Below are 25,617 nucleotides of genomic sequence, written 5' to 3' on the forward strand. Positions count from 1 at the left end.
AAAGGAGCTACACATTTCTTTGCAGATTACTCTTGACTTGTGTGAACCCTTGGGATAAAAGTCTGTCAGCTACCTTAGCAAATCATACATTATAAGCAGCTCAATCCTGTTTCTAACCTTTGCAGGAAGGGGTTATTGTTCGTTTTTCACTTAATATCTTTTGGTGTGCTTTCTTATTCTTTTGCATGGTAGTTCTAAAAAAAAAAGTCTTAAAAGCTAAAGCTTTTGATTAGTAGGGTTGTCTATCCCAAAGCCTAAATTTTTATTTCATGATAAATGTACTGCAAATACTGTTTACTGACTTCCTTTTTCAAAAAGATTTTTAAATATTTAAATTTTTGGAGAAAGTACATGAACTTATTTCTGGTTTATAATAGAGGAAACAATGCAATGACCAACTGTATACACATATATTTGTACATGCATAATATATAAAGTAGTGATGTTATGTATGAAGTTGATGAATACATTATGAGCTGTTGGTAAAAGCAATATATTAAACAAATCAAAGGAAGGGACTGGAGAGCCCTTCCCTCCCTGGATTAGGTGGGTTGTGCTGTGGCTCACATGGCAGTGGGGTACCCTCCTGGCTGCACAAGCCTTCTGATCCCACTCCCACCACAGTTCCCCCTTTCTTCTGCATAAGCAAATCCAAAACTGAGGGGTGGGGCAGAGGAGGGAATGAGAGACATTCACAGTAGAGAGACTAAACTGCTGTAACCACAGGCCAAATATATCTTTTGAGGACAAAATTGCAATTGCACTGACTAAATCTGTGATTGTGCACATGTTCGAGGTCAACATCCTGAGCATCTCGCTGATTTTGCAATAGTAAAATTAAGTCCTGTGTACGTTTATAGGTTGTCCCTTGACTGTCAGGAATTCTGGCCTTGTGTTCTTCTGCCACCTGCCATTACCCCTATTTCTTGACTCAGATTTGCATTCAGAGTAGGACTCACAGATGGATATTGTCCAGATCATTGTGAAGGAGTTTCATGTTTGCTGGATGCTGTCATCTGCATCACTAAAACATCATTGTGGTATATTTCATTAAAGAATCCCTGTGGCGTAACTAGTCTAGGGAATTGATGGTAACAGGATAAATATGCACAACAATTATAAAACAATTACATTTTTTATCTCAGATACTGAAAATATGAAGTTGTCTTACATGTCTTTAAAAGGGAAATTTGGGGGTACAAAAAGCAGGGTAAGTCCCCAAATCAATGGATCTGGATATTTTATATTATTGAGAAGAGGTATGTAAAGGGGGTTGGGAATGACTTGAGAAAACACATTTAAAATAATTTTATTAAAAGTAAAGGAAAGCTTATGCTCACCCCAGAAAACAGTGGTGTGGTGCCTGCTCAGTCATTCCAAATGGACCATCTTTACTTCCTCTGGTCCGCATCTCCCTCCCATGTGCCTCAAATTAGCTGCTTCCTGGTGGGGCCCACCATATTCAGAGCAGTTTGTTAACACACTGAAGCTCTTTAAAATGCATACCATGTGTGCACAAAATGTATTCATTTATCAGATTAGCTCAGAGATCAGGCACTATTCAAAAGAGCATAATGGTGCTAGAACAAGGATGTCAACTCTCTCTGTAGTGAAACTGAATTCCCCCTTTAGTCAAAGGCTGGGAATTAAAACCAAAATAGACCCAAATTACTAATTTTCAAGTTTCACCCTCTTTTAATTGACAGAGTTAAATTACATTTTAATAAAGTAAATGCATTTTTAAACCTCTCTCCATGAACACAGGCTGCATTCACACATTCCCTGCCAGCTATTTCCCAGATAGCTGAAGAGGCGACCATCTCTGGCACATCCACAGCTACTGATTGCCATCCTCTGATCTGCCTTTGGAACTGCTCTCATAAATACTCCTCTCCTCATTTCAGCCAGAGCAAACTAGGTTCAGTTAAACAGTTTAAAGGTGCTGACCAAGTCCTCGCTACAGATTTGTCTTGGTTGGTCTGTGTGAGGATGGCCATGTCTTGGCTACAAAACTGTGCCAGCACAAGCCTCTTGCATGGATGCCGATGTTTTAGCAAACCTCCATGGTCATGGCATAGTTGGTATGGCCACTGGGGTTAATTACACCATCCCGTGGTGAAGAACGAAGCTCCCACAGCTGATCTGAAGCACTTTGGCAATACAATAACAGGTACTTCTGTCCTGCTGGAGCACGCTTTTTATTTTATTGGTGCTTTTATATTTATGAGGTAGATATGCTCATTCATTTACACCCACACAGAAGTCAGATGTGTCCTAAACATCTGGGTTAGGTACATAGATAGGATCAATCCTTTCATCCCACTGTGACGTAATTTCATTCATGTAATGTAGCCCTCCCTGAATAATAGACATGGTGATATGTTTTGTAGTAAACAGATTTCTGTTCTTTCCTTTCTGCAGGTATGATGTTGAGAAATGGTTGAGCAAAACCAAATAACTTTAATTGGTAGGAGAAGATGTGATAAATTATCCTGGATTAATTATTGAGTAATATAATCAAATATCAAAACGGATTTCTAAATGTCAGGAAGAGTGAGAAGGAAGAAATCCTATTCATACCAACCCTCCAGCTAGATTCAGAGACTTATATGTTGGCTCTGTCTCCTCAATGTAGCTTTCAGATTACTGATTTACATGAAAACAAATCTTCTTGAAACTGAATCTCCTCCTACAAACCAACAGAGAAGGTTAAGAAATATAAGTTATATGAAACGCAGTTTGGAGGTTTAGTGACTATCACGTAAAACAACTGGTGTATCACTTTAGTAAATAAACAGATGCCACCTGAGGGCAAAATATGTTCTTTCATTATTTTGAAGTTTTCCTACACAAATTCAGAAGGTAAATGATATGAGAGATCTGCTTTGGCGGGGGGGTGGGGGGGATGGGAGAGGGGGAGAGGCAAACACACAAAACCAGCTTGCAGTTGAGAGATTTCTGACATACATTGAGGCATGAATTTGAAATTGATATAACTGTTTTGTTATTACCCTGCATAGGAAAACCCTTGTTTCATGATGAATAAACCTTTTCGTTTATTTTATCATTTGTAGATTGTGAGATACTTTGAGCCAAAATACTTTCTTTTATTTCATTAAAAACTTTCACACAAAAATGGTTATACATTGGACAGCATAATTTATACAATCTATTTTGTGAATAAGCCCTAGCAATGGATTAAACAGGAATTGTTATCTTGTTCCTGTGACCCTTATTCATGGGCGCTTATAAATAAATATATTCCCCTGTGGCTTCACTAAACCTTTGAAAAGTACATTTGTATGCAAATCTGTGAAAAGTCATATGGCAATGTCACCCTTAGCATTGCACAGGTTGTGCAGTACCACAGTGGACTGTGGAACAGTCTGACAGCTGATGTATTGGAAGCTCCAGGCCGTTTTGAGTAGGGACATTTAAAATTAGAGAGCATAAAAAGCTGGACTATGAAGTACAGAGGACAATTTTGCCATATTCAAGAGGTGGACTGGATGACACACTAGGCCTTCCTATTAATATCTTCTACTGATATATGCAATATTCCCACAATCGTTTGCTAACTCTTGCTAATATTGCTTAAGGGGTAAAAAAAGTGATACTCAGATCCAGAAAATGCATGTGTCTGCCATGAGCCGAGGGGATGGTTAGTGGCTACCAGCCTAACATGAGCGTGTGGTGGCCAGCGGTGACCGTGCTGGCAGGTGGCAGGGTTGTGTCTGACTCACTGCTACTTTAACCAACACCACCTGGCTTTCAGTTGAACTGCAGCAACAGAATAACTTAAGCTGTAGGCTTGTGTTACAGTTTGATGTAGTTTATATTCATCACAGAACTGTACTGGAAAATCACTCTGTAGCAATTTTATTGTTCTAATAGACTATTATAGCACGAGGCTGTTGTAAATAACACTTAAACAGGTAACTGAAATGAGGCTTTTTCAGTTATGAAGCCATAATATCTTTGAATGAGGCACCATATGTCAAATTTGCTGCTCTTTTCCTAATGAAGAACAAGAAACCATTTGAATACTGAACTCTTTTATCTGAAATGAGATAAGGAACCTTTCAGGCCACACAATAAAAATAATGAAAAATGATGTATATTAGCCATTTGAACAAAGATATCCAGCCCAATTTTTTTTTTGACAAAACATTTTTTCTTCCACTGGAAACCAAAAGAGTTTTCAAAAGAGAGCCTGTTTCAACAAATTTCTAGGATAAAAAAGACCTGCCCCCTTTATTAGCTTGTATAATGATACCCAGCTAAATAATTAAGTAATTAACTAGTCAATATATTGTTTCACCCTGCTAAGAGTTACGTGTGCAATTAACATCAGTACCAACATCAGGATTTCATTTTTCAGATCTACAGCAAATGACCTTTACATAGCAGAAGTAACTGGCAATGATTGTAGACTGTTGTCCAAAGTTTTCTGTGATTTTTTTTTTTTTGCTATTGTGAGAAAACCAGAGAAAATAAGTCTCTGAGCCCAAGTTTATGTCCTGTGTGGGAAGTGTCTGTAGTTTTTTAGTGCTCTCCTCAGCCCGCCTGTCCTCTGCCATGATCAGCCCATCCTGTTACACCATGTACCTAAACAATCTGCATTTCATCATAGTTCCTCTTGAACTATTCATCTTCTCCTCCTTTTCTACATGCCCCTTCTTTCTGGCCTCTGCAAACCCCTCCACTACCTCTTGTCCCAGAATTCATCATACTGTTGCTTTCCAGGTACCAGGGGATACAATCCTTCTATACCATTACCCATCACAGAGAAAATCCCTTGGCCCTCGCAGTGCACAGTGAAACATCATAAGCGTAGCCCAACTCCTCAGTGGATGAGTCTTAACTCTTCAAAACTTTACTGAGAGCATGCAAATACATTGCTTTTAGAAGCTTAGGAATTAACCAAATGTTGTCAGGTTTCCTCAGGAACAGCAGGAGGTATGGCCCTGAAACTACCTTCTGCCAAATTTGAATGTCCTCCTTCAAAATATAGAGCTGCTGGGGGTTTAACCTCTTGGCTGAAATACTTGGAATGGATCCAGTAGAAAGCATTTCTTCTTGTTTCTCTCTCACAAATTCCCTGAAGGGGAAAAATAAAGTCTGAAATAGAAATATGTGCTAGGGCTACATTAAGACTAACAAAGGTATAAGCAACTGAAAGCAAAGGATTACAAGGGGTAACTTAACTACAGGTTTCACATACAGTACAGTGATGTGTGTGTATCTTCCATGTAAAACAGCTTCTTGATCTCTTTTGCAGTCAGAACACTATTAAATAAATTTTTTTTCTTAGTGTATAAGCGAAGATATCTTATCTTTGTGAGCAAGATAGGCTCCACCTTACACACTGAAGAAATTTTGAGAAGTACAAACCTGTCAGATACAGAGCGAAGGGTCAGACATTTAAAGAGGAGCGATGGCAAGCATAATTAACCCACTTCACACTCAGAATTATTTTAAAGAACATTAGAAACATTTTTAATACTGAGTAAGTACGTCTTTGTTACATGGCTGTTTAAAAGTCCCCAATCCTTTAGGAAACACACTGGCCAGAAAAATACTATGGGATTATTACGGTTATGACCAAATAAATTGAAACATTCACAGCTAATGTTGACATCAAATAGCTGAGCATAGCAGGAAGCTGCCATCGGTAATTTACATGTTCACTTCTAATTGTGCCTGTGCATCATAAAGATTGTCCATATTTGCATATGCTGCCCTCTGAACTAAGTCATTTTCCAGTGGCGTATATTCACTTTCACTGCAGGTAACTTTCATTAGTGGTAATTAAAGGACAATTTTTACTGCATTATGCTACAGGAAACATTAAGTGGTTGCTGAGATTGATTAATATCTAAACTAAGTTTGAGACGTAATCAATCTCATAGGCACAAGAGATTGTTCCTGTTATGTAATGAAAAGTAACAGGAAAGAAACACCCTATTTATTCTGAATAGCCAATGCTCACAATTCCGTTGGATTGCACTAAATGGCCTGATTTATTTTTAAATGTCCCCACCAGAGAATAGCCTTAGTCTGTGTGTAATGACTTTTTGCCCTCATTGTCTGCACAGCCTGTGTTTGGGCTCTGACTGGGACAATACCAAGGAGGATGTCAATGTTATCTTAGCAGGGAAATGATTTTCTAGTAGACAACCACATCTGAGGGTTGCTGTGCATCCAATCCCACTCCTTTAACCTTCAGTGCCTATTGAAGATCCTCCTTTTCAAATACCGCTCAACCCCATAGGCTCAATATTGCTTCCAGTTGAAGCTTTGCTGTTTCACTGAGAGCTGGAACAGACCCAATAACTGTAATGTGCTTTTACTTGCTGAAAAAAAATACTATTGTGCTGTGCCTTATTTTGCCATCCAAATATTGTGCTGAGAAATACTGTCACTGCAGAATTGCTGTCAAATATTTATTTTTATTGGGAAAATAGCACTCCTTCTGTAGTAGCATGATGTTATCATTTAATTATTTTTTCTTTTCTGCTTTATGATGGAAAGAGGCAATTCAATGAAGTATATATTTAAATGCAAAAGAGGCATACCAATTAATCGGTACAGAATACGAATGCTTTTAATCCGCATCAAAAAAACTGTGGGGCTTAGAAAAACACCAATCTTTTGAATAGAAAGTATAGAACAGGAATTCCTATCCATGCTCACATTTCCTCTAATACAATGAAAAACTGCAATTGTGCAATTAAATTATCTTCACAGTAATATATTCTTTTAAGGCACTGCATTATGTTAAGAACATTTTGATGAGCCTTTGATTTATTTTTATTTAGTGTAAAAATGGGCATACATAAATAATTTCAATTTATAAAGAAGTCAAAAATCCATAGAGGGAGATGAAACGTTAGCTCTGAAACACTGAGAACTGAAACATAGATGTTTATGAACCAGATGCTTTCTGGTTTTTACCCATCCAATTAATGTACAGAAACTTAGTACTGAAGATAGGAAATAAATTAGGCTAGAGATCACAGTTAGGTGTAGCCATGAGTGTGGACTAACCAATTCTGAGGTGCATATAAACTAGGTGATGGCATTATTATAGTCAGCTCTCCATTATCTGGGATCATAAGAGACTGGGAACTGATGGAGAACAGAAAAACCTGGATATTAGAGATGTTCTGAGGAACACGAAACAGAGGCACTTCAGTTCTGTACATAGTAAATATAGTCCAGAAAAGCTTATTAACGCTGGGTTCAGCACTAGCCAGTGGTCTCAAGACATCACTTGCAGTGTTGCATGAATTTGCAAAGCCATCTTAGGCTCTGTATCTCAAGGAAGCACTTATATTCCTGATGACCCTGCAAATACTGTTTGAGCCAATAAGCCCCACTAAGCCTGGGGGTGATCTACAGGTATATGCATTCACTCTGGAACATTTTTGTTTGTTATTCTCATCGCCTTTATCAAGCGGTGCAAACCAGCACAGAAATGGTGCTAATGGTGTTTTCAGACTTTAAAACGTTTCTCAAGACCTTGAGCAGTGTTTTTCCCTGCAAGGGAAACTCACTCCAAAATCCTAAGTGAGTGGGACACTGCTGACATGGGGCATCCACCTTTCAGCACCAGTTTTCAAGTCAAGGATACAGGAGACTTGCCTTTGGATCTGCTATATTCTCTTTTTCTGTAATTATCCAAATATTACTTTCTCATGGGCAAGGTGTCCCTCTTTCTGCTTTTGACCAGAAGGTCTATGCAGGGTGAAAAACTTTTCCCAGGGAAAGTTTTATTTCATGTATACCTATTGAAGAAAGCTTTCCATTTTAAAGGATTGGCATCTGCCAGCAAACAGCTATTTCATCAGGAAATTCCAACCTGCCCTCTAATGAGTGGGCCAAAACTGCATGGGTCTATTCAGGAAGCTGCCTTTTGCTCAGTGCCTACCCCTTGCAACAGAATTGATTCTTTTCATATTTAAACTACCCTCCTCCCCCCAAGCCATTAAATGAACGAAGGCCAAAAAATATTTGCTAAGAAAAAGGATTACTGCCAGAAATTCACATCCTGCTTGAAGTGGTTGCTTTAAAGCAAACCATTCCTCAAAATGTTTCTATAACAAAATAGTTTAGCCTCCTTTGTTACCAGTATAAGAAGCAAGCCATCTTGCCATTTGTCACACAATACCCATATTACATGGTTTAGGTCTAGGAAGAAAGAAATGGGCTTTCCTGAGGTTCTGCGTATGTATGGCTCCATCACCAGGGCCTGGATGCTCCACTTTTCCCATGCTCTTTGGACAGTGGATGCCTCCCCTGCTTTGGCAGTATTCTGAGGGATTAAGAAGATAAGCCTACCTTGCGATGGGCAGCTGGAAGTGACGGGACCAGAAGGGACCTAGATTGGGAGCCAGGAATAGAGGATATGGGAGAAATTCTTTGATGTGGTGAAAATGGAAAGGCAAAGTCTGGAGGCAACCTGGTGGCTGGAGGCCAAGCTGAGAAAGATGGAAGAATGAAGATCAAAATGAAAGAGGCCAAAGGAACAGGGGATCCAGCAGAACATGGGAGGGGAACAACCGAGATGACAGATCGAGAAAAGGATAGTGGAGGTGAGAGAAAAGGAAGGACTGTTGACACCAGAGCACTGCTGAGGAGCAAAGATAAGCACACAGGAGGGATGAAGAAGAGAGAGTTTTATAAAAATGAGGTTGAGACAGAAGGCAAATCCTACTAGTGAAAATACATTACAGGAGAAAGGTCATGTCAAAATACAGTAGAACTATTTATTTTTGTGCCATTCTTACCTTGTGCATTCTCGAAGCTTCAGTTTTGAATCTTATTATTTTTGTGCTCTCCAGCAGCTCAGGCTGCCTAGCAATGCCTGGCTGGCGTGTGCTGGCTCTGCTGCACAGAGCTTGCCGGCTGCCTAGCAACTGGCAGGGGGGTGCGATGGGGTCCCTGGACCAGGCTGGAGATGCAGTCCTACCCCAAACACCCCTGCTCCCGTGGAGAGCCGGGAGGGAGTATCTCCAGTTGTTACAGCTGTGATGAAAACCTTAAAAATATTAATTGGAAACAAAGGCACGCAGAGGTGCCCACGAGAGCACAGAGAGCTTGACAAATTGTCTTTGAGAAGTGGGAACAGACCCATTCATCTCTGCAGTACTCAGGCACCCCATGATGATAACTGAAATATCAATATGGTTAATTATTCTGGTTCTCAAGCAAGGGCTAGATCTCTGTGGATTAGATCTAAAGCACAAGAAGGCAAACCAACACAGCTAGGTAGCTTCTTGGGTGGCGACTTCTAATTTGGTACAGGAAATAGCAAAAAGGTGACTTTTGCTCCCAGGAAAAAAAAAAAAAAGCATTAAATATTCACACAGGATTGTCCCAGTACAGCCACACCTTTGTAAATATATTGCTGTAATCAACAAAAATCTTACAAGAGCATGAGACTTGGCATTTGGCAGAGAGCTGATGGGCTGATCTGAACAGCCCCTATGTCCTCTGTGTTTCCAGCTGCCCCCTCAGATCCCTCATCAACCTTTCCATTGCACCGTCAAAAATGCTTGTGCGGCTAAACAACTGAATCAGGAACTGATCCTGCTGAGAAACAGTCCCACAAAAAATAATGGGTTATTTTGCAATCGACACTACCGAAGCAAGTAATGTTCCCAAGGGAAAATCAAAGACATTTTTCAATCCGTGGCCTAGAAAAGGGAATAGTCAGTTACAGAGCTACAGAAATTACAGTGCAGGACAAGTTGCTTTGATGCTGCTACTTTTATGCTGTTCTAAACAGGTGCATTTAGAATATAGTCATGTTTTTCTCTTCTGGTCAAAAATGGGCTATGTCCCAGAAGGACAGTATTGCCCCTGGAGAGCATCATACCTCACTGAGGAGGAGCAAATCTCAGACAGACAGTTGAGGCACAGAGAGGTGTACAAGCGTGTTTTACCCTGGATGGTTTTTCATTCAGGTGGTCTTTTGGGTGAAGCTTGAAGAGCATTACTACATTTTTCTCCTCTACCAGTTCAGCTGCCCCAGCCAGGAAAATTTTCATTCCCAGCTCTCTTGTACACTTGGAGTGTCTTAAGTTAGTTAACTTTTCTTATTAATCAGCAGTTTATTGTCTGGTGCAATGGGGAAGTGTGAGAATTAAAACAAAAAAAAACCCAAAACACCAGAATAAAACAGTTTCTGAAGAAAACCCCAATGAATGCAGTTCAGATGCACACTAGTGTGTTCAGCAAAGGTCAGTTTAAGTCCAAGGTTTATTGGCTCTGGCTCAGTGCTGATTCTGCTAGATTTGGCCAGCACTTGCACAGCTACCCGAATGTCTCTGTGCTTTCAGGTGCTTTGGAATCGCTTGGTGTACACACCACGCACACTAATGGAGCCAGCTTGGGTCTGTTGCATCTGAATCAATAAACTCTCCAAGAACCTCAGACACAAGGAACACACTGCGAAGACACTCAAGTGACCCTGCAGAGAGTCATTATGAAAGCAGGAGGGCTACCGTGCAGTAGGAGCTAATAAGGCCTGCTGATCTAACTAGTTGAGCATGTCTGCAGCACAATTCCCAGCGCATCTTGCATTGCTTTGGCCTTGCAGCAGCACTGCCCTGGTTGGATGGCACTAAGTGAAAAAGTCCTGCTGGAGCTGACCAGTGTGGGTGTTTCTGTGTCTACAACAGGACAATCTACCAGGTATGGGGATAACGCCCGGCTGCGGCAGGAAGGCTGAAGAAAAGTCACAACGCAGATGTCACAAGGTGGCGCTCTTTGACGCGGGCTTCCAAGGTCTTCTTGCGTTGGAAGCTCATTTTGACGTGGAGTTGGTAGGTGTTTTGGCTTGTGCAAGGCCTTTTGGGTTGAGATCCCGTGGCGGGAAAGGGGCTGTAAGCCCTCCTGGAGCGTCTGCTCTACTGCCTGAGGTAGGTGGGTTTCCTGGGAGCCAGCACTGTCCCGCTCAGTTGCTGTCCTGCCATCTGCTTGTGGGACAAGGTTGCTGGCCAAAGCGAAGCACAATACATTTAGCAAAACACACACCACTGATTTTTCTCATAATGGAAAAAGGTGACATGCAAGGCCCCACACATTTGCTGTCTCTTGGTACAGGGGCAGCAATAACATTTTAAGAAGAGTTGACCACTGTTGTGCTACATTTGAGGAGGTTAACAGTTTCCATGAATCACACAGAATCACAGGTTGGAAGGGACCTGAGGGATCATCTACTCTAACCTTTCTGGGAAGAGCAGAGTCTAAACAAGATGGCCCAGCACCCTGTCCAGACGACTCTTAAAGGTGTTGTCCAGTGTGGAAGTCAGTCTGTGATCTGTGGACAATTACAAACTCATCCAAGCCAATGGGTGTTAAGCAGTTTGCAGCCAAACTGAAGAAATCAAATTTGGCTTTGTATTACAACAGCTGGAAACAAGGAGAAGCCAGTGCCCAAGATGGTTTCTGATCACACTTGCCCTGGGACACATTAAAACCTTGTCTATACATCAATACTGTTGCAGACCAAATTTAATTATTTTACATTAAAGGGGTACTTGGAATCCAAAATAAAACGTTATATTGGAAATTACATGCTATCCTAAAGAGAGTTATTGAAGCCACTTTGGAAATGATTTTGCTAAGCTGCCAAATGAATTAACCATCAGAAGACAGCAACGTAGATGCATTTCTAACCCACAGCAAGCGCTGCGAATGTACCAGCTCTTTCCTCTGCTGTCCCACAGCACTCAAATGTCTCTCTCAGCACCTGCCTAGCTGTTCCCAGGCAGAGGACAGTGTTTTGTAGCTCCAGCCACAAAGACCTTTCCAGGCCCACCAGTCCCAGGCTCCCTACCGTTCACCCTCATTTCCATGGTTCTAGACCAAGATGCTGGACTTTGCTGACCTCAGAGAGGGAGAGAGATCTATTTTTTCTCTCTTCACTTTGATTTAGAGACATCAGCAGCTATTCCAAAGGATCCTGACCAGAACGGTTGCCAGTGCTGCAAACATAAGACAGACTCCAGAGGACATACAAAATACCACATTAACATGCAGAGATAAGGCAGTCTGCTCTTACTATAATGTGCTTGAGAATATTTTTTTCTGAAATGCACAGACTTTTCACCGCTGTGGGTTTCTCTGGAACAACTACTAAAATGCAAGGACTAATACCAGTTGCATTTGTAACTGTGTACACACAGCACACAAAGCCAAGGCATGAGTAACGGGCCTTGGAAACAGCTTCGTCTGGGCTTGTTACTCATTGGAACGGCAGGCTTGGACATCCCAGCATAGAAGCCACCTGCTGTTATTGGCTTTTCTTCTGGTATGATCACAGAAAACAGGATTTTGCTTACAAAAAACAACACATGCAAGAAAGATTGTACTAAATAATCACCAGACCCTTATCTTCCATACCTTTGCAACAACCAGAGGAGGCCCTGAACGACGATTAACAACTGAGGTAAAAGAGTGGCAGGTATAATGTATTTACCTCAGCCAAATATTTAAGTTCTTCTTACAAAACTCTAACTAGAAAAATGCTAATTGTCAATTATTTTCCTGGGCAGGACTTCACAAAGATCTACACAGCTTAGATTCAGTATTTCTCCCTCGGGATAACCCAATGGGAAGGAACTAATTGCCCCTAATAACAATGCTCCTGTCGTTTTACCAATTTTGTTGTCATCTTACAAATTTCTAGCCTGACAGGAGGCTGGATAACCAGGTCAGCCCTTCCCCCCCACACCCTCTGGGCGTCTCCTGAAGAGAGGCGCTGCCTCAGGGCAGCACTGGTGGGGCTGGGACTACTTTTTGAGGGGGGGCGGGTGAAGGTCACAAGCGTTTCCCCTCGCCTTCAGGCGCCCAGAAGGCCGGTCCGACAGCCCTCCCGCTGCTCTCAGCAGCGCCCGAGCAGGGCAGGTATCCCCGGGCTCCCCCATCTCCCCGCGGCGGCTGCGGGCAGCGGCCACACCCAGCGCCCGCCTCGCCCCGCGCATGCGCCCTGCACGGCGCAGCGCTGCCTACAGCTCCCGGCTTGCTTTGCGAAGCGGGGGCGGTTTTACTTTTTTTTTTTTTCTTTTTTTCCCTTTTTTTTTTTTTTTTTTTTTTTTCCCTCCCCTCGGAGGGGGAAGGATGGGTGGGGAAAGCGCGAGCTCACGAAAGCGAGGCGAGGAGGAATCCCACAATACCAGGCGGGCTGCGAGTCCGGCGCTGCCGCTGTCTCTTTAATGCAAGAGGAAGCGATGCGGAGGGGTGGAAAATGGCAGAGTTGCAGATGTTGCTAGAGGAGGAAATCCCTTCTGGCAAGCGGGCTCTGCTCGAGAGCTACCAGAACCTCACTCGAGTCGCCGACTACTGCGAAAACAATTACATCCAGGTGAGGGGTGGTGGGGCAGCGCACTGGGGCCGGCGGTGGGGCGGGGTGGCCGGGCTCGGCTCGGCTCGGCTGGGCTCGGCTCTCCGGTGCGGGCGGCGGCGCCGGAGCCTCCCGAGGGTCAGCGCGGCGTCCGCCTGCCCCGGCCGCCGCCCCCCGCTCCGCCGCCGTTCCCCTGGCTTTGCCTTTTCTTTCAACTTTTCCAGCCGAACAACCGGGCTTCCCTCCCCCCGCTCCGGAGGGGAAGGGAGGGGGTAATTATGTCAGTCCGGCTCGGAGGGTGTGTCTTTTTCTTTTTTCTGTCTTTATTTATTATGAGTCACATCCCGGAGACCTCTCTGGGCTGGGGTGGGGGGTGAGCGGGGCGTGAGGGCCGTCTCGCAGCCGGCGCCTCAGGTTTCCCCCGGCTCCCTCCGGGGCAGCCGGTAGCCCCGGGGCGGCGGTCGGTGGCGGCTGCTGAGGCGGGCAGGGCAGCGCCGCGCCTCACGTGGAGCGCGGTGCCGGGCGGCCCCTCCGCCGGGGCCGCCATCCGCAGCGTTTGGGAGCGGAAGGGGCCCCGCACACGGGTGACATCACGTAATTCGGTCATCCGGGGGGGGATCCACGGTGGGGACCGTGCGGCGGTTCCGCGGCGCCCGCTGCTCGGCCAGGCCGAGGCAGCGGCGCTCCTGGCGCGGCGCGCCGAGGGGCCGCAGCGCCGCAGCGGGCGGGGGCGGGCGGCTGCCCCCGTGCAGGCACCGATGTGCGGGCCTGAGGTGCCGCTCCAAAATGGCAATCGGTGCCTCTCGCAGGCTTCAGGCACCCTGCAGCAGTCGTTTCAAAGTGGGGCTCCGGTGCTGGAGGAGGCTCCGTGGACGGTAGCGTGCCTCCGCCAGTCGCTGTGGATGGGGTGTTTTTCCCCCTAGATTGCCAGTGCTTCTTGGCCTTCCTTTAAGTCTTATTTTTGTGAAGCTACTTTAAACACAATTTACTATTATTATTTTTTCAGGATTTGTAGCACATCACTCTGCAAGTCTGTACGTTTAGTCATGCTGATGTGGATACAGAGCCATCTGCAGATGCTTAAATTCAACTTTATTTGCTTTTCCCCTTCATTTTTTTAACTGAAAAAATAAAACTCTTCTCTTTTTACTAGACAGTTTATAAAGCGAACTTGTTGCATCTAATACTAGACTACCTGTGATGAGTATTTAATACAGGTTATAAAATCTCTGGTATCCATTGTTGTTGGTAAGCTGTCTTACTGCTTTTAGTAATGGAGCAGCAAATTTGAAAACACAGCTTTAATAGTATGAAGTGAAATAACTTTTTTAAAATGAGCTACTTGGATTAAAACTGCGCTAACAAGCCATATTTTTAAGAATTTTTTTTAATGCTTTGTGAGGTAGTATGAGTTAATGTCTATTTACTCTTCCGAGTTGTTGACTCCACCCAAAGAAAGCTGCTGATATAAATGCTTCTGAGAGGCGAGGTTCATTTGGTTTTACTCACGGGAAATATGACAAATCTATGAGTATGGTAATTACGCCACAAGTTTTGACCTGTCTCCTGCTCCTGACTTTTTTCCCTATGTAAGAAAGTTACAGAGAATCTTCAGTTACATCACTTTCTTCAGAGTCCCAAATCTTGTCATTTCTTTCTTCAAGCAAACAAACCAAAAAACCCAACACTTGAGCTAGTTCCCATCCAGTCATTTGGGGAGGTGGGGTTTTTTTTGTTTGGTTTTTTTTTCTCTTTTATTTGGTAGCTTAGTTTCACCTCAAGGATCAAGGTCAGCTGGGTGTAGGATTGGTATGGTCTGTTTTATCTGTGTACACTGTGTTTACCCCCTTTGAAAGGAAGCCAGAGTTCTAAAATTCCTAATGAGGACTTGCACAGTAACTTTGAAAAATTTATATCTTACTTGTATTGTACGTGCATTGTACACTTTGTAAAAATGGCAAATATATTGATAAAATTACAGGTATTTTTTTAATGTATGATGGAGGTGGGTTTTTAAATCAGCACTTTATACACAAAGCCATCTGCTTTCCAGTTGGACTACTGAACAGATTATACTTCCAGTGCCTGTGGTGGGGCTGCTGCAGGATTAGGCAGTATGACACAGGGCACTGGGTTATGAGATCTGAGAGTGTGTGTGTGTTGTGGGATGGGAAGGGGGGAAAGGAGAGGAAGAGGCTTAACCACTGCATAATATGAAGGGTTTGTATTTGATGTAATTGAGCATTTTATTAAAAAGGCAGGCCAGAACAGAGAACCTGGCTGTGAGGTGAGTGTTCAAATAGTTCAGAAGTGGCTACTCATTGTGACTTATCCTGTAGCACGTAATAGATTCAGTCTGGCCTCTTTGAGTGTGAATAGCTTTGAATTTGGAGAGTGTTCCCTCTCTCTGTGCAAAGGCTATGTGCTCCTTAGTAGAATTTACTGTGTGTTGTCAGCCACTCTGCGTTGTAGCATTGAGGTGGAACAAGTTTGTCTGACTTCTGAGTGCTGGTGCTAACAATTTATAGTAATTGTAATAGCATTCAGATATTTATTTAGAACTCTTGATGTTCTCAGTCTTGTTTTGTGTTCTTTGCTCACTTAAGCAGGAAAGTAATTTCCCACCCCCAGTACTGTTGTATGCAAACTATCTGTATTTTTGGATGTGAAAACACGAAACTTGTATTGTCTCTTTCACTTAGTCTGGGAATAATTCTGGCAAAATTTCTGTTGTGCTAATTTTTTGAAGAGAACTTGTCTTCAATGTCTTTAGGCATTCCTCAAAAAAACCAAACCTGACCAAAAAGAAAGGGGTGGGGGGAAGAACTCACCTGGGTGGAACTTGGCTCCCTAACAGTGAATATAGTTCTATTGACAGTAAGCATCCTTTTACTAAAGCATTTAGGAAAGGTTACTACGTTTGTGACTCTTGCATGGAAAACTGCTGTTCTTAGGAAAGTGGGAGGTGGTTTCTTGCTAAGGCAAATTGTGAATAAATCAGAATGCCAGGCAGTAACATGTTTGCCCTCCAGACCATGTGTATTCTGGTTATCTGTAAGGTTTATCTGATAGGAAGGGAAAAGAATTTGGGAGAAGCAGAGCAAATAAATTTCTAAGGAAGGTCTGCAGTGTTAAAACGAAAGTACAGTCTGGCTGCAGTCTGGGGGGGATGGGAGGGAGAGGGGAGACAGAAAAAAGGGAAAGGAAACCAAACATAGAAATAGTAATTGAAGGAAGTTGTGATGTTATTGGTGGGGATTTTGGCTTTGACTAGAAAGAAAAATGCATTTTAAGTACATTACTCTATTTAATATGTGACAGGATTTAAAACCTGTTAAGTTTCTGTTTGGAAGCTTCAGCAACAAGCAGGTAGAAAATTAAATTCCTATTTTCTTTTAGGTCAGAGACTTAAACTCTGAACAGTTTTAAGAGCAGGTTTTGAACCTTGCATCTTTAACTGGAAGCATGTTTTTGTCTCTTGCAGTAAGCTTTCTCAAATATTAAGAAAATGTAATTTCTCTATATTTTCTAATTTTTTTTTGGCACTCTTTAGGATACTGGTATGACTCTGCTCTCTTATGATGGAGACATTTGCTTGTGAGTTGGCATAACTTTGTAATAATGTACAGGGAAATTAAGTGAGGAAGGAGTGGTGAAACTGTCTTATGATGGAAAAAAATGAAACCTCTTCCTAGATGCCATATAAGTTCCGTTGCCTGATGCCTTCCCCAAATCCTTCTGCCCACAAATAAAATCTGCATCTAGCATCTTTCAGTGTGCATGCAACTGTGAAAGATAATCTGAAAATCTGTAGCATAAAGCTGAACATAGTAGTGAGGAATTTCATCAGTATCCTAAACAGTACCAACTTTATCAGTACTTATACAGAAATAACATACGGACTTAAAGCACTTAACAGTTGTCATTATGATTCTTCAGCTGAAAGTATTAACTTCCAGAGAGATTCTCCAGTCACTTTCCTGGCTGGATCAAATTATATTCAGTTTTTAATGAACTTATTTACAGTAACTAGCTTATGAAGTGTTAGAATGACACAGGAAACCAGTGTCTCCAGTGTTACTTCACTGATGACTTCCTTTTGAACAACTTCAGTTGACTGGTGTAGCACAGAGAGGCCTCTCTGCTATAAAACACTGCTGACAACTCTCCCCTACTGTCTATATTGGATGTTTCTTGTAGTTTTGTTTATGTATAAGCAGATAGTTTTTGTCAGTCTCTTTACCTCTAGACCACTTCAGAAGATCCATTTGTAATATTTTTTAAAGATCAAATATGATTTTAATATCTCTGAGAACCCCTAAATGAATAGCTTGGAATATGTACTACTTGTGTAAATTCTGATCTTGATGGTCTCTAGTGGGTAGAACCAGCAGCTTTAGAAAATAAATTAAGTGAAAGACCTTTTAAGGAAGTAAGGGCTGTGTTGCCTAAATGTGTGGGGTTTTTTGTTGTCATGTTATTTCCTTCTGTAGCTTCCAAATAGTATGTGGAAACTGAACAGTGAGTTAACAAGCTGTTCTGGGTAAGACAGAGAAAAGTAGGGACAGACTTCAGTTTGACTTCTATTACGGAAAATTTAATGTGTCTTTCCAGTTGGTGGAAAACCAGATGTGTGAGGTAGAGCAGAAGCAATGCATGCAAGAAGCTTCACAAATCCTGATGATGTCTTTCAGTATGCATATGGGAATCCTTTCTGCTTGATAGATTGTATGTTCTATGCTTCCTATACAGTAGATGGTATGTATAGGAAAGGAAATAACTTTTTTTTTTTAGTGTTGTTTCTTTTTCCTTAAATGTTGGTAACTGATCTGATGCTCAGTTTTCTTGCCTGGTGTACAGAAAGTGGCTTAGCTTAGTTCAGTACAAAGAAGTTCACTCAGAATGTCTAATTCAGGAAATGATCTGCTTTAAAAGGATAAACTTCTTAAATTGTCACTAACAAATCTTTTACATGCTGTGAGATCTTGCACGCTTTTATGTTCATAGGTTAATGAGTTTGTATTGAGAGTAAATACAGTGTGGGTTTTTTTTTTTCTGGTTTCATTGCTAAACTTGGAACATTTTACCAAAAAAAACCCACCAACACCCAGATTTAGCCAGTTCACTTACTGTAACACCAAAATATAAATCAAAATTAGAGAGCTTGAGAGCAATGAGAAAACATGGATGTAGCATCCACTACCCTTTGTAGGTTTAAATCATATTATTTAAGAAAAGGTTTTAGTGTATACTTTTAAACACTGTTCTTTTTTTAAGGTAGTTTAAGCAAATGCTTGCCATCAGTATAAAAGGCACTGGCTGTTCTGTGTGCGTGTTTTTTTTTCTATAAAGAATAATTTGGGTGCAAGTTAGTGGGCTAGGCTTGTAGCTCTTCTGTGCCTTGTGTAGGTCTTCTGTGCCAGTGCATTGTCTGTGTTTTGGAAAATACAGCTGTATATTTAGTTCAAAACCAGCAATGAGACAATAGTGTAACTTCACTGAATCAGCAAGCAATTACCCCGCATATACAGGAAACAAATCCTAGAGTGTTCTATGTCTGTTTTGTGTCCAAAGGAGGTAGATAATACAAGACCATCTTTTTCAAATGTGAAATGTTTCCATTAATTTCTGTAGATTTGGTTTAAGAAGCCAGCAATATGTCAGCTGCTCTCCCTGCTCCATTTTTCATTAGTATTTCAGCAGATATGTCAGCACTGTGCTGCCTTAATCAGGTGGAGTAAAGTGGATTGGGATAAGCTTTTACAGGTGCATACTGCTTCTTCCATGAAGGAAGTGCTGTCCGCTGCCTTCCATTTGCACATATGTTGGAAGGAAGAAGCTTGCGGGTTGTCTGTTTTCAGTGTTTGTGAAGTGTGGTCCTTGCTCTCTGTGTTGCACTCACTGTGCAACAATTCCAATCCCTGTGGAATTGCTGGAAGGAAGGAAGGAAGAAGGCATGAGTAGGAGGGGCAACTGTCTAATACTTACCACCTCTGGATCTCTGGGAGCTTGTTGCAGTAAGTAGCTCGTATGGTAAAGGAAAAATAGATAGGCCTTGAGGAGGGCTCATAAAGTGGATCACACTGTAATGAAGGTGAGAGTACAGGAGCAGGCTATGTACAAGTAGGAAGCAATGTACCTCTGAGGGCAAAGTTCCTGTTAGTATCTGTGCTAGTGATCTAAGTTCAACAACTAAAAACCCCAAACTCTGAAACAAAAAAGCTGATGCAACTTCCCAATATCTTTGTTTAGTATTTTGAACTGTCTTAATTTTGCAGAAGCATAAATGGAGGCATAGAATTTATAACTGACTTGTGGAAGGTCATATAGGGACGTGCTGTCAGTTTGGGAACAGAACCTGATTGTTTGGATTTCCAGTGCTGTGCACAAGGGTTCCCCCACCCCACCCTTCCCGAATTGCCTCTGTTTTACTACAACGCAGCAAAAAGTGTGTATTTGCAGAAATGCAGAGACAGTGCAATGAACCTTTTGGGAAAAGGTGCACCTGAAACCATCATTGAACTCATTAGTAGCAATTACTTTAAGAGTTTTACATATGTCCTTTCATAAGAACCTTGAGATTCTAATTTTTGGCTTTGCAAACTTCTGGAGTTACATAATGCTCATGGTACTCTCTGTCTGCATGTTGGTGGGTCTCTCGGTCTTGGCAGAGGCACTAGAAGATACCGTTCTCTTTCTCGTTAGTGAAAGCAGTCTGTGTTTGGCAGTTCTGGTGACTGAAATCTTATTTATCTGCAGAACAACAGGGTGGCAGCTGTGTGGATGAAGTGTCAGTTCTGGTGTAGCAAGACATCCTTGATGGATAAGAGGGTATCTTGCTCTCTCTGTGCCTGTGTTGGGTCCTTAATTAGTAACTTGGCATCAAAAAGAGCATGGTGTGGTTTTTATTTGTTGTTACTCAGTAGGAAATTGCTTGTGGGCCCTCGGTTACTCAGTGTCCAGGCTTGTTCATAATTGTCTGTGTTCTTGCTCTCTTTAGTATTTGTGCTGCCCAGAGCAGTGTTCTTCTGATGCTATTCCTTCCACCACCACCCCTCACAATCTGGCCCCCCCTCCCTTCCCCTCCCCCCCCCCCCCAAAAAAAAAAAAAAAAAAAAAAATCTGAGCACTGGTGACAGAGGCAGGTGGGCTTGGTCACAGGGATCCTCCCTTCCCTCCATCCCTAAGTAAACGGAAGTAACTGCTGAATTTGTAATAGTAGATACTGTGCCTCAATGTGGTTCCTCCCTTTTCCTGACCTTGCTGGTGAGGCAGCTGCTGCAGACAGTGCCTTGATGTCTCCTGTGGGTTGTAGAAATAACCCGTTGCAGCTCAAAACTTGCACAGAGCCCTTGGGGGCCATGACCAGGGTGCTGTGGAGCTTAACTGACAATGTGGTCCTGAACAGAGCTCTGTAAGCATGATGGTATCTGCAGGTGCCTTTCCACCTTCACCCTCAGCCTGTCAGCATGCCCCTCTGACTGGAGGGACTTAGTCAAGTGTTTCACCGGCTTAGGGCCAGTTAGTGAACTAAAAGATATAGCACTTCTAACAGGTGGGTTCTTTGAGGAATCCATTTATTGTACAAATGAAAGCCGAATTCCAAACTCCTCATCTTGGTATTAGAGGGAATGCCTTTTTTTCCTTGGATTATTCAATAAGAGTGTAGATGCCACCTTTGCCTGAAACTGTTCAAATAGCGTTACTCATTACTTATGTAGGCTCTTACTGCTGTTGACAGGAGCTGTGTTTGCTTTGCAAAGTATAGATTTATTACTATGATGCTGATATTTTAGAAGAAAATGGGCAGGGGGGACAATCTGTAGGAGAATTTCAGCTTGGAATGGAACATGAGTGCAGCATTTTTAGATATAACTTGTAAAGTTCAGTGATCGCTATTAACACGAGATGAAATGGGTAGCCAACCTGCTGGCTAAGCTGACAAAACAAATTAGTTTTAATCTGAAGATTGACTGCTTACATAAGGTGAGCTTATTTTTAATAATATTGTTGTCTAAGATTCCAGATCAAATATGTTTAGTTTAGTTTTAGTTGGTAAGTGTTGGGTTTGGCAAACTGAAAAAAGGCTCTGAAATTCAACACTTCTCTTGGTTTAGGCCTCTCCTACGATGAAGTCTCTTCATAACAGATGCAGATGATGTGTGCCATACTGTATCTTCTGCCATGGTAGAATATTCTGAAAGAATAGTAAAGGTTGTCTATTCTGCAATAAGATACAGCTTTCTTATGTTCCTTATGTTAAGATGGCAAGATATATTTGTGATAGTGTCTTCCCTCCCTCTTCCTTCCTCCCTTCCTCTCTGAAGAGCCCAAAATAATCAACTCTGTACTCTTTCTACAGCAGAAGTTAAAGAGCAAGCATGCTGCTCTGCCTGCGAGGAGGCTCTGGTACTGTACTGATGAGCAGTTGAAGAACTCATGGGGAAGAGACTCTGCATTGCTTTCCTAATTATATTGTAACCTGAAGGACAAATAGGAGTAAAATGTGGTAGTGTTCCTACTTCTGTTAAGAAAGCAGGGAGGCCTCTCGGAACCCGGGCAGAGGAGGCTTACTAAAACAAATGCTGGTTTGACAACCTTAGAGTTGAATGTAATGTTCTTGCTGGGTGGTCTTAAGGTTATAAATAGTTCCAAGCAAAAAAGAAATTGCTTGTTTACTACTTGAAACATAGCAATTCTTTGATATTATTGGGGAAAAAAAAAAAAAAGATTAAGTGTAGACTCTTCTGGCTACTTTCACACCAGTGTTTCATGAGATAATGTTTTTTGTAAGCTGTACTTTATAAAGCAAGCATGGGGTTTTTTGTTCGCTGGTTTTTTTTCCAGCTAATCTTTCATCAGATGCATATCTTCACTTTCATCCTCTGATCTCCTTGTTGTACTTTGGGGTCAGCAAATCCGCCAACCAGTATTTGTCCTGCAGCAATGATTGTCAGTTTAGCATCTTATTTGACTTTATTGTAGCAGGTGTGCTACAAATTAATACTTGAACTGTGGGCCGCGTGCAATAATCATGTTCTCTGGAGTCCAAGATAAGAAAATGTCTGCATTAAACAAACAGACGAGAAGTGCAAGGTGTCCAGGCAGTTGCATCAGACTACAGCAGTAACATCTGAGCTGCAGAACGCCATGCCATGGCTTCTCTTTTCACATTTGTACACCTAATCAAGTTAGTCACTATTATGTTACTAAATGTTAATAGTGACATTTTCCTCTTTCCAGGTGCTTCTCCTAGCCTGTGATCTTGATGTGAATTTGCTGATTTCTCCTTCATTGTTGAAGTCTCCTGTCTGCTTGCTGCAGGCCGTTTCCTAGACTGGTTGTCTCACTCTTGTCCTGCTGCCAAATACTGTGGACTTTCTCTTTTGCTGCCATTGACTGCAGGAGTGCTCTCATCACAGCATCTGCCTCTGAAACACTCACGTGCTCACAGTCCACCTCATTGACTTTCAGTCTCATTTCAGATCTCATCTGAAAACCTCTTCTCCCTTGCCTATTTATTTTAATTAATCTCTTTCTATTATTTAACTGCATATTTTACTGCCTTGTAGCTTAAATTATGCAGCGGTTTTTCATGATACCTTTCAGACAAACAGCTTCTACTAGCATGGATTTCAATAATTTGAAACCTGCAGCTACTGAAGGCATTTATATGCACTTCTTTTTTAGATTATCTTTATTGGCACAGAGTTGAGGCTAAGGCCTTGGCTGTGAAGTGGTCTGTAACCACTTAGGGCAGCCATGATGCGCAGGATATAGAAGAAACAGAAGGCAGATGGGGAGGGGTGGTATGCAGTGGGACTGACATGATTGTGTCTACTAGTAAAACTCTTAAGAGGCCTCTCAGATATATGCAGCCAGGCCTTTCCTTTATGAGAAATCTGTCCTGTTCAGGAGGCTGGTCCTCTTGTTACTCTTGAGACCAAGGAGTGGAAAGGGCTTAATAAAAGGTCTCTGCTTTGGTGGGCTTTGGATCTCTTAACAGTGAGGGAAAGGTGGACCTGTCGGGGGAAATGGTGTTCTGTTAACATATGTTAGTAGGTATGCATCCACAAAGCAAAGCTGGACCTGATCCTGAAGGGGTTTTATAAAATATGATTATAGCCTCCAGGATTCTCACTGTGATGCCTTGTGACAGGTGGCTTGGATGATGTTTCAGTCAAAGTCCAGAGAGTATCAGACTAACAAATAGAGATGTGGTGGATCAGTGCACTTATGTTGGCAAGATCCTTGGAGACCTAGCTGGGGACTGTTTGGCTTCTGATTTGCTGGCTGACTTGCAGGATTTCTAAATCTCTGGGAGGAGCTATTGTTTCTGTGATGTAAATTCCTGGCTTTAGCTGTGTAGATAAAATGTGTGTCTGGTTTGGAAGTGCTTGGCTCTGCAAGGACTCTCTTCAAATACCGTGGGCGTGTTTCCTGCTGCAGCATACTGTATGTTCTCCCAGCACTGAAATGATCTGGTTGCTGCAGGAGTCCTGAGACTTGTCTGGGAGCATTGCAAGTACATGTTCTCTTAAATGGCAACATATTTTGTATCTGATTTCTAAGGTGTCTGTAGCTTTGAATGTTAGAGGAAACTGTTGTTGCCATAGATATAATTGAAGCTTGGGCTCATAGAATGCTGCTTACTTTGTAAGAAGTCCTGGATCACTTGAGTAGTGACTGTGTCATTTCTTAGTGTGTACTTCTTTCCTCTTTAGCAGTCTGTCCTTTAAACCAATGGAAAAGGATAACGGTCAATGGAAAGCTTTCTAGCACACGTTCCCTGCTTGGAAACCTACTGTCCATGAACAAGAACTGTAAAATTGGCTCCTGTCAGTACTCTGCAGTGAATATTGACCATTCAGAAACCAAGGGAGATGTTGTAATTATGAGAGGCTCATTTACTGGGGATAGGAGCCAAGTATGTAGGGGTATGTTACCTGTGGGCTGCTACTCTTCTGCTGAGGGAAGAGAAGTTGCTGGTTTTGGTCCTGAATGTGGGATGTGTGGGGGATTTGAGCATGTTCCTCAGGCATGGAAAGGGCTTAAGAGTTGATTAAAAAAAAATAAATCTCTGCCTTGCTGACAGAAAATGGGAATGGTTTGAAGGATGATTGAAGAGCAAGCTGAGGGTCTTGAGCAACTCTAAGTTTCTGGTAGGAATAAAAGCACAAGAGGAATGGGGGAGAGTGTGTAACCCTCCTTCACTGTGTGCCTCTCTTCAGCCATTCTTGCGAACTGTGATCTGGTAGAAGGACAACATTAAAAGTAAATACTATTTGCTTCCTACCTACAGCAGACAGCTAAAGAGAGAGCTTTACTTTTTCTCCAGATTGCTGTAAGGGGTTACTGCAGCAGCACTGGGAGTGGGGGAGTATGAACTGAAGCAGGTACTTACTGGCTGTGTAGCATCCCACGAGGCCTGGGGGAATAAATGTGGGGAATACTGTGAGTCATGCTTGTCAGTCTCATAAAGCAGGAGGCTTTTTAAAATTGGCCTTGGAGGGGAAGAGGTGTTTAATGGAGCAGTTGTGAAGGAGTTATGCAAATAGAGAACACAAATAATGAGCAAAAGATACTCATTTAAGCTTCTTGCCTCCTCAGAAAATGACTAAAGGCAAACTAACCACTGCGAAAGCTAAGAAAAATGCATCATCGTTAAGTATAATGGGTGAAAAAATGTGGCCATTCATAATGGTAAGAAAAGTGTCTTTTTGTGACTAGGAAAATGAATTTCTCTGGTGGTTGAACAGAAAAGTTTTGTTGTTTTTTTTCTTTCCAATTTCCTTTAAAAAAAAAAAGACAAGGTGGGAAGCTGGAAAGCAATTCTTCTTGTAAGAGCTGGTTAGGAGCGGAGGTGGTAAAAAGACCAGTCTCCAGTTTTGCTTTGGACATATTTTTAGTGTTTAGGTTGTTTTTGTATAAAAAAGTCCTTCCTTTTCCATCCCCTTATTCATGCAGGACTTTATTTGCTTGTAAATACTGTATATTCTTTGGTAAAAATGAGAGCCTGTTTGTAGGGTATAACTTCTTTTTGCTACTGACACAGCCACTTCTTGCTGGTTTAAATTAGAGTTTCAAACAGAGCTTATGAAATGTAATTGTTCCAGTCCTGGGCTTGATTGCATCTGCTTGCATCACAGTAGGAATCTTATCTCTGGTAGCTAAGCCTTGCCAGCAGACTTTAATTGGCATATAATTTGCTTGGACTACTGCTTCTGTGTCTCTTGCAGCATAGAGAGGCCATCCCAAGCTTT

General features: G+C 42.2%; 1 protein-coding gene across 14 annotated transcripts in view; it reads left to right on the forward strand.

Annotated features, from left to right (window-relative positions):
- The first annotated feature begins 13,103 nt into the window (after nt 1-13,103).
- ABI1 (abl interactor 1) overlaps nt 13,104-25,617 on the forward strand; it is an 84,119-nt gene continuing 71,605 nt past the window's right edge. For 11 of the 14 annotated variants that reach the window (XM_075082596.1, XM_075082598.1, XM_075082602.1 and 8 more), the window contains exon 1: nt 13,119-13,375. In XM_075082596.1, coding sequence (XP_074938697.1) covers nt 13,259-13,375 — 117 coding nt within the window. In that variant the 5' untranslated portion in view covers nt 13,119-13,258. Of the gene's footprint in view, nt 13,376-25,617 lie in introns of all 14 variants that reach the window. The other 3 variants (XM_075082600.1, XM_075082607.1, XM_075082604.1) reach the window with 1 other exon arrangement.

This window comes from Phalacrocorax aristotelis, chromosome 2 (genome assembly GCF_949628215.1).
Source record: "Phalacrocorax aristotelis chromosome 2, bGulAri2.1, whole genome shotgun sequence".
Classification (NCBI taxonomy): Eukaryota; Metazoa; Chordata; class Aves; order Suliformes; family Phalacrocoracidae; genus Phalacrocorax; species Phalacrocorax aristotelis.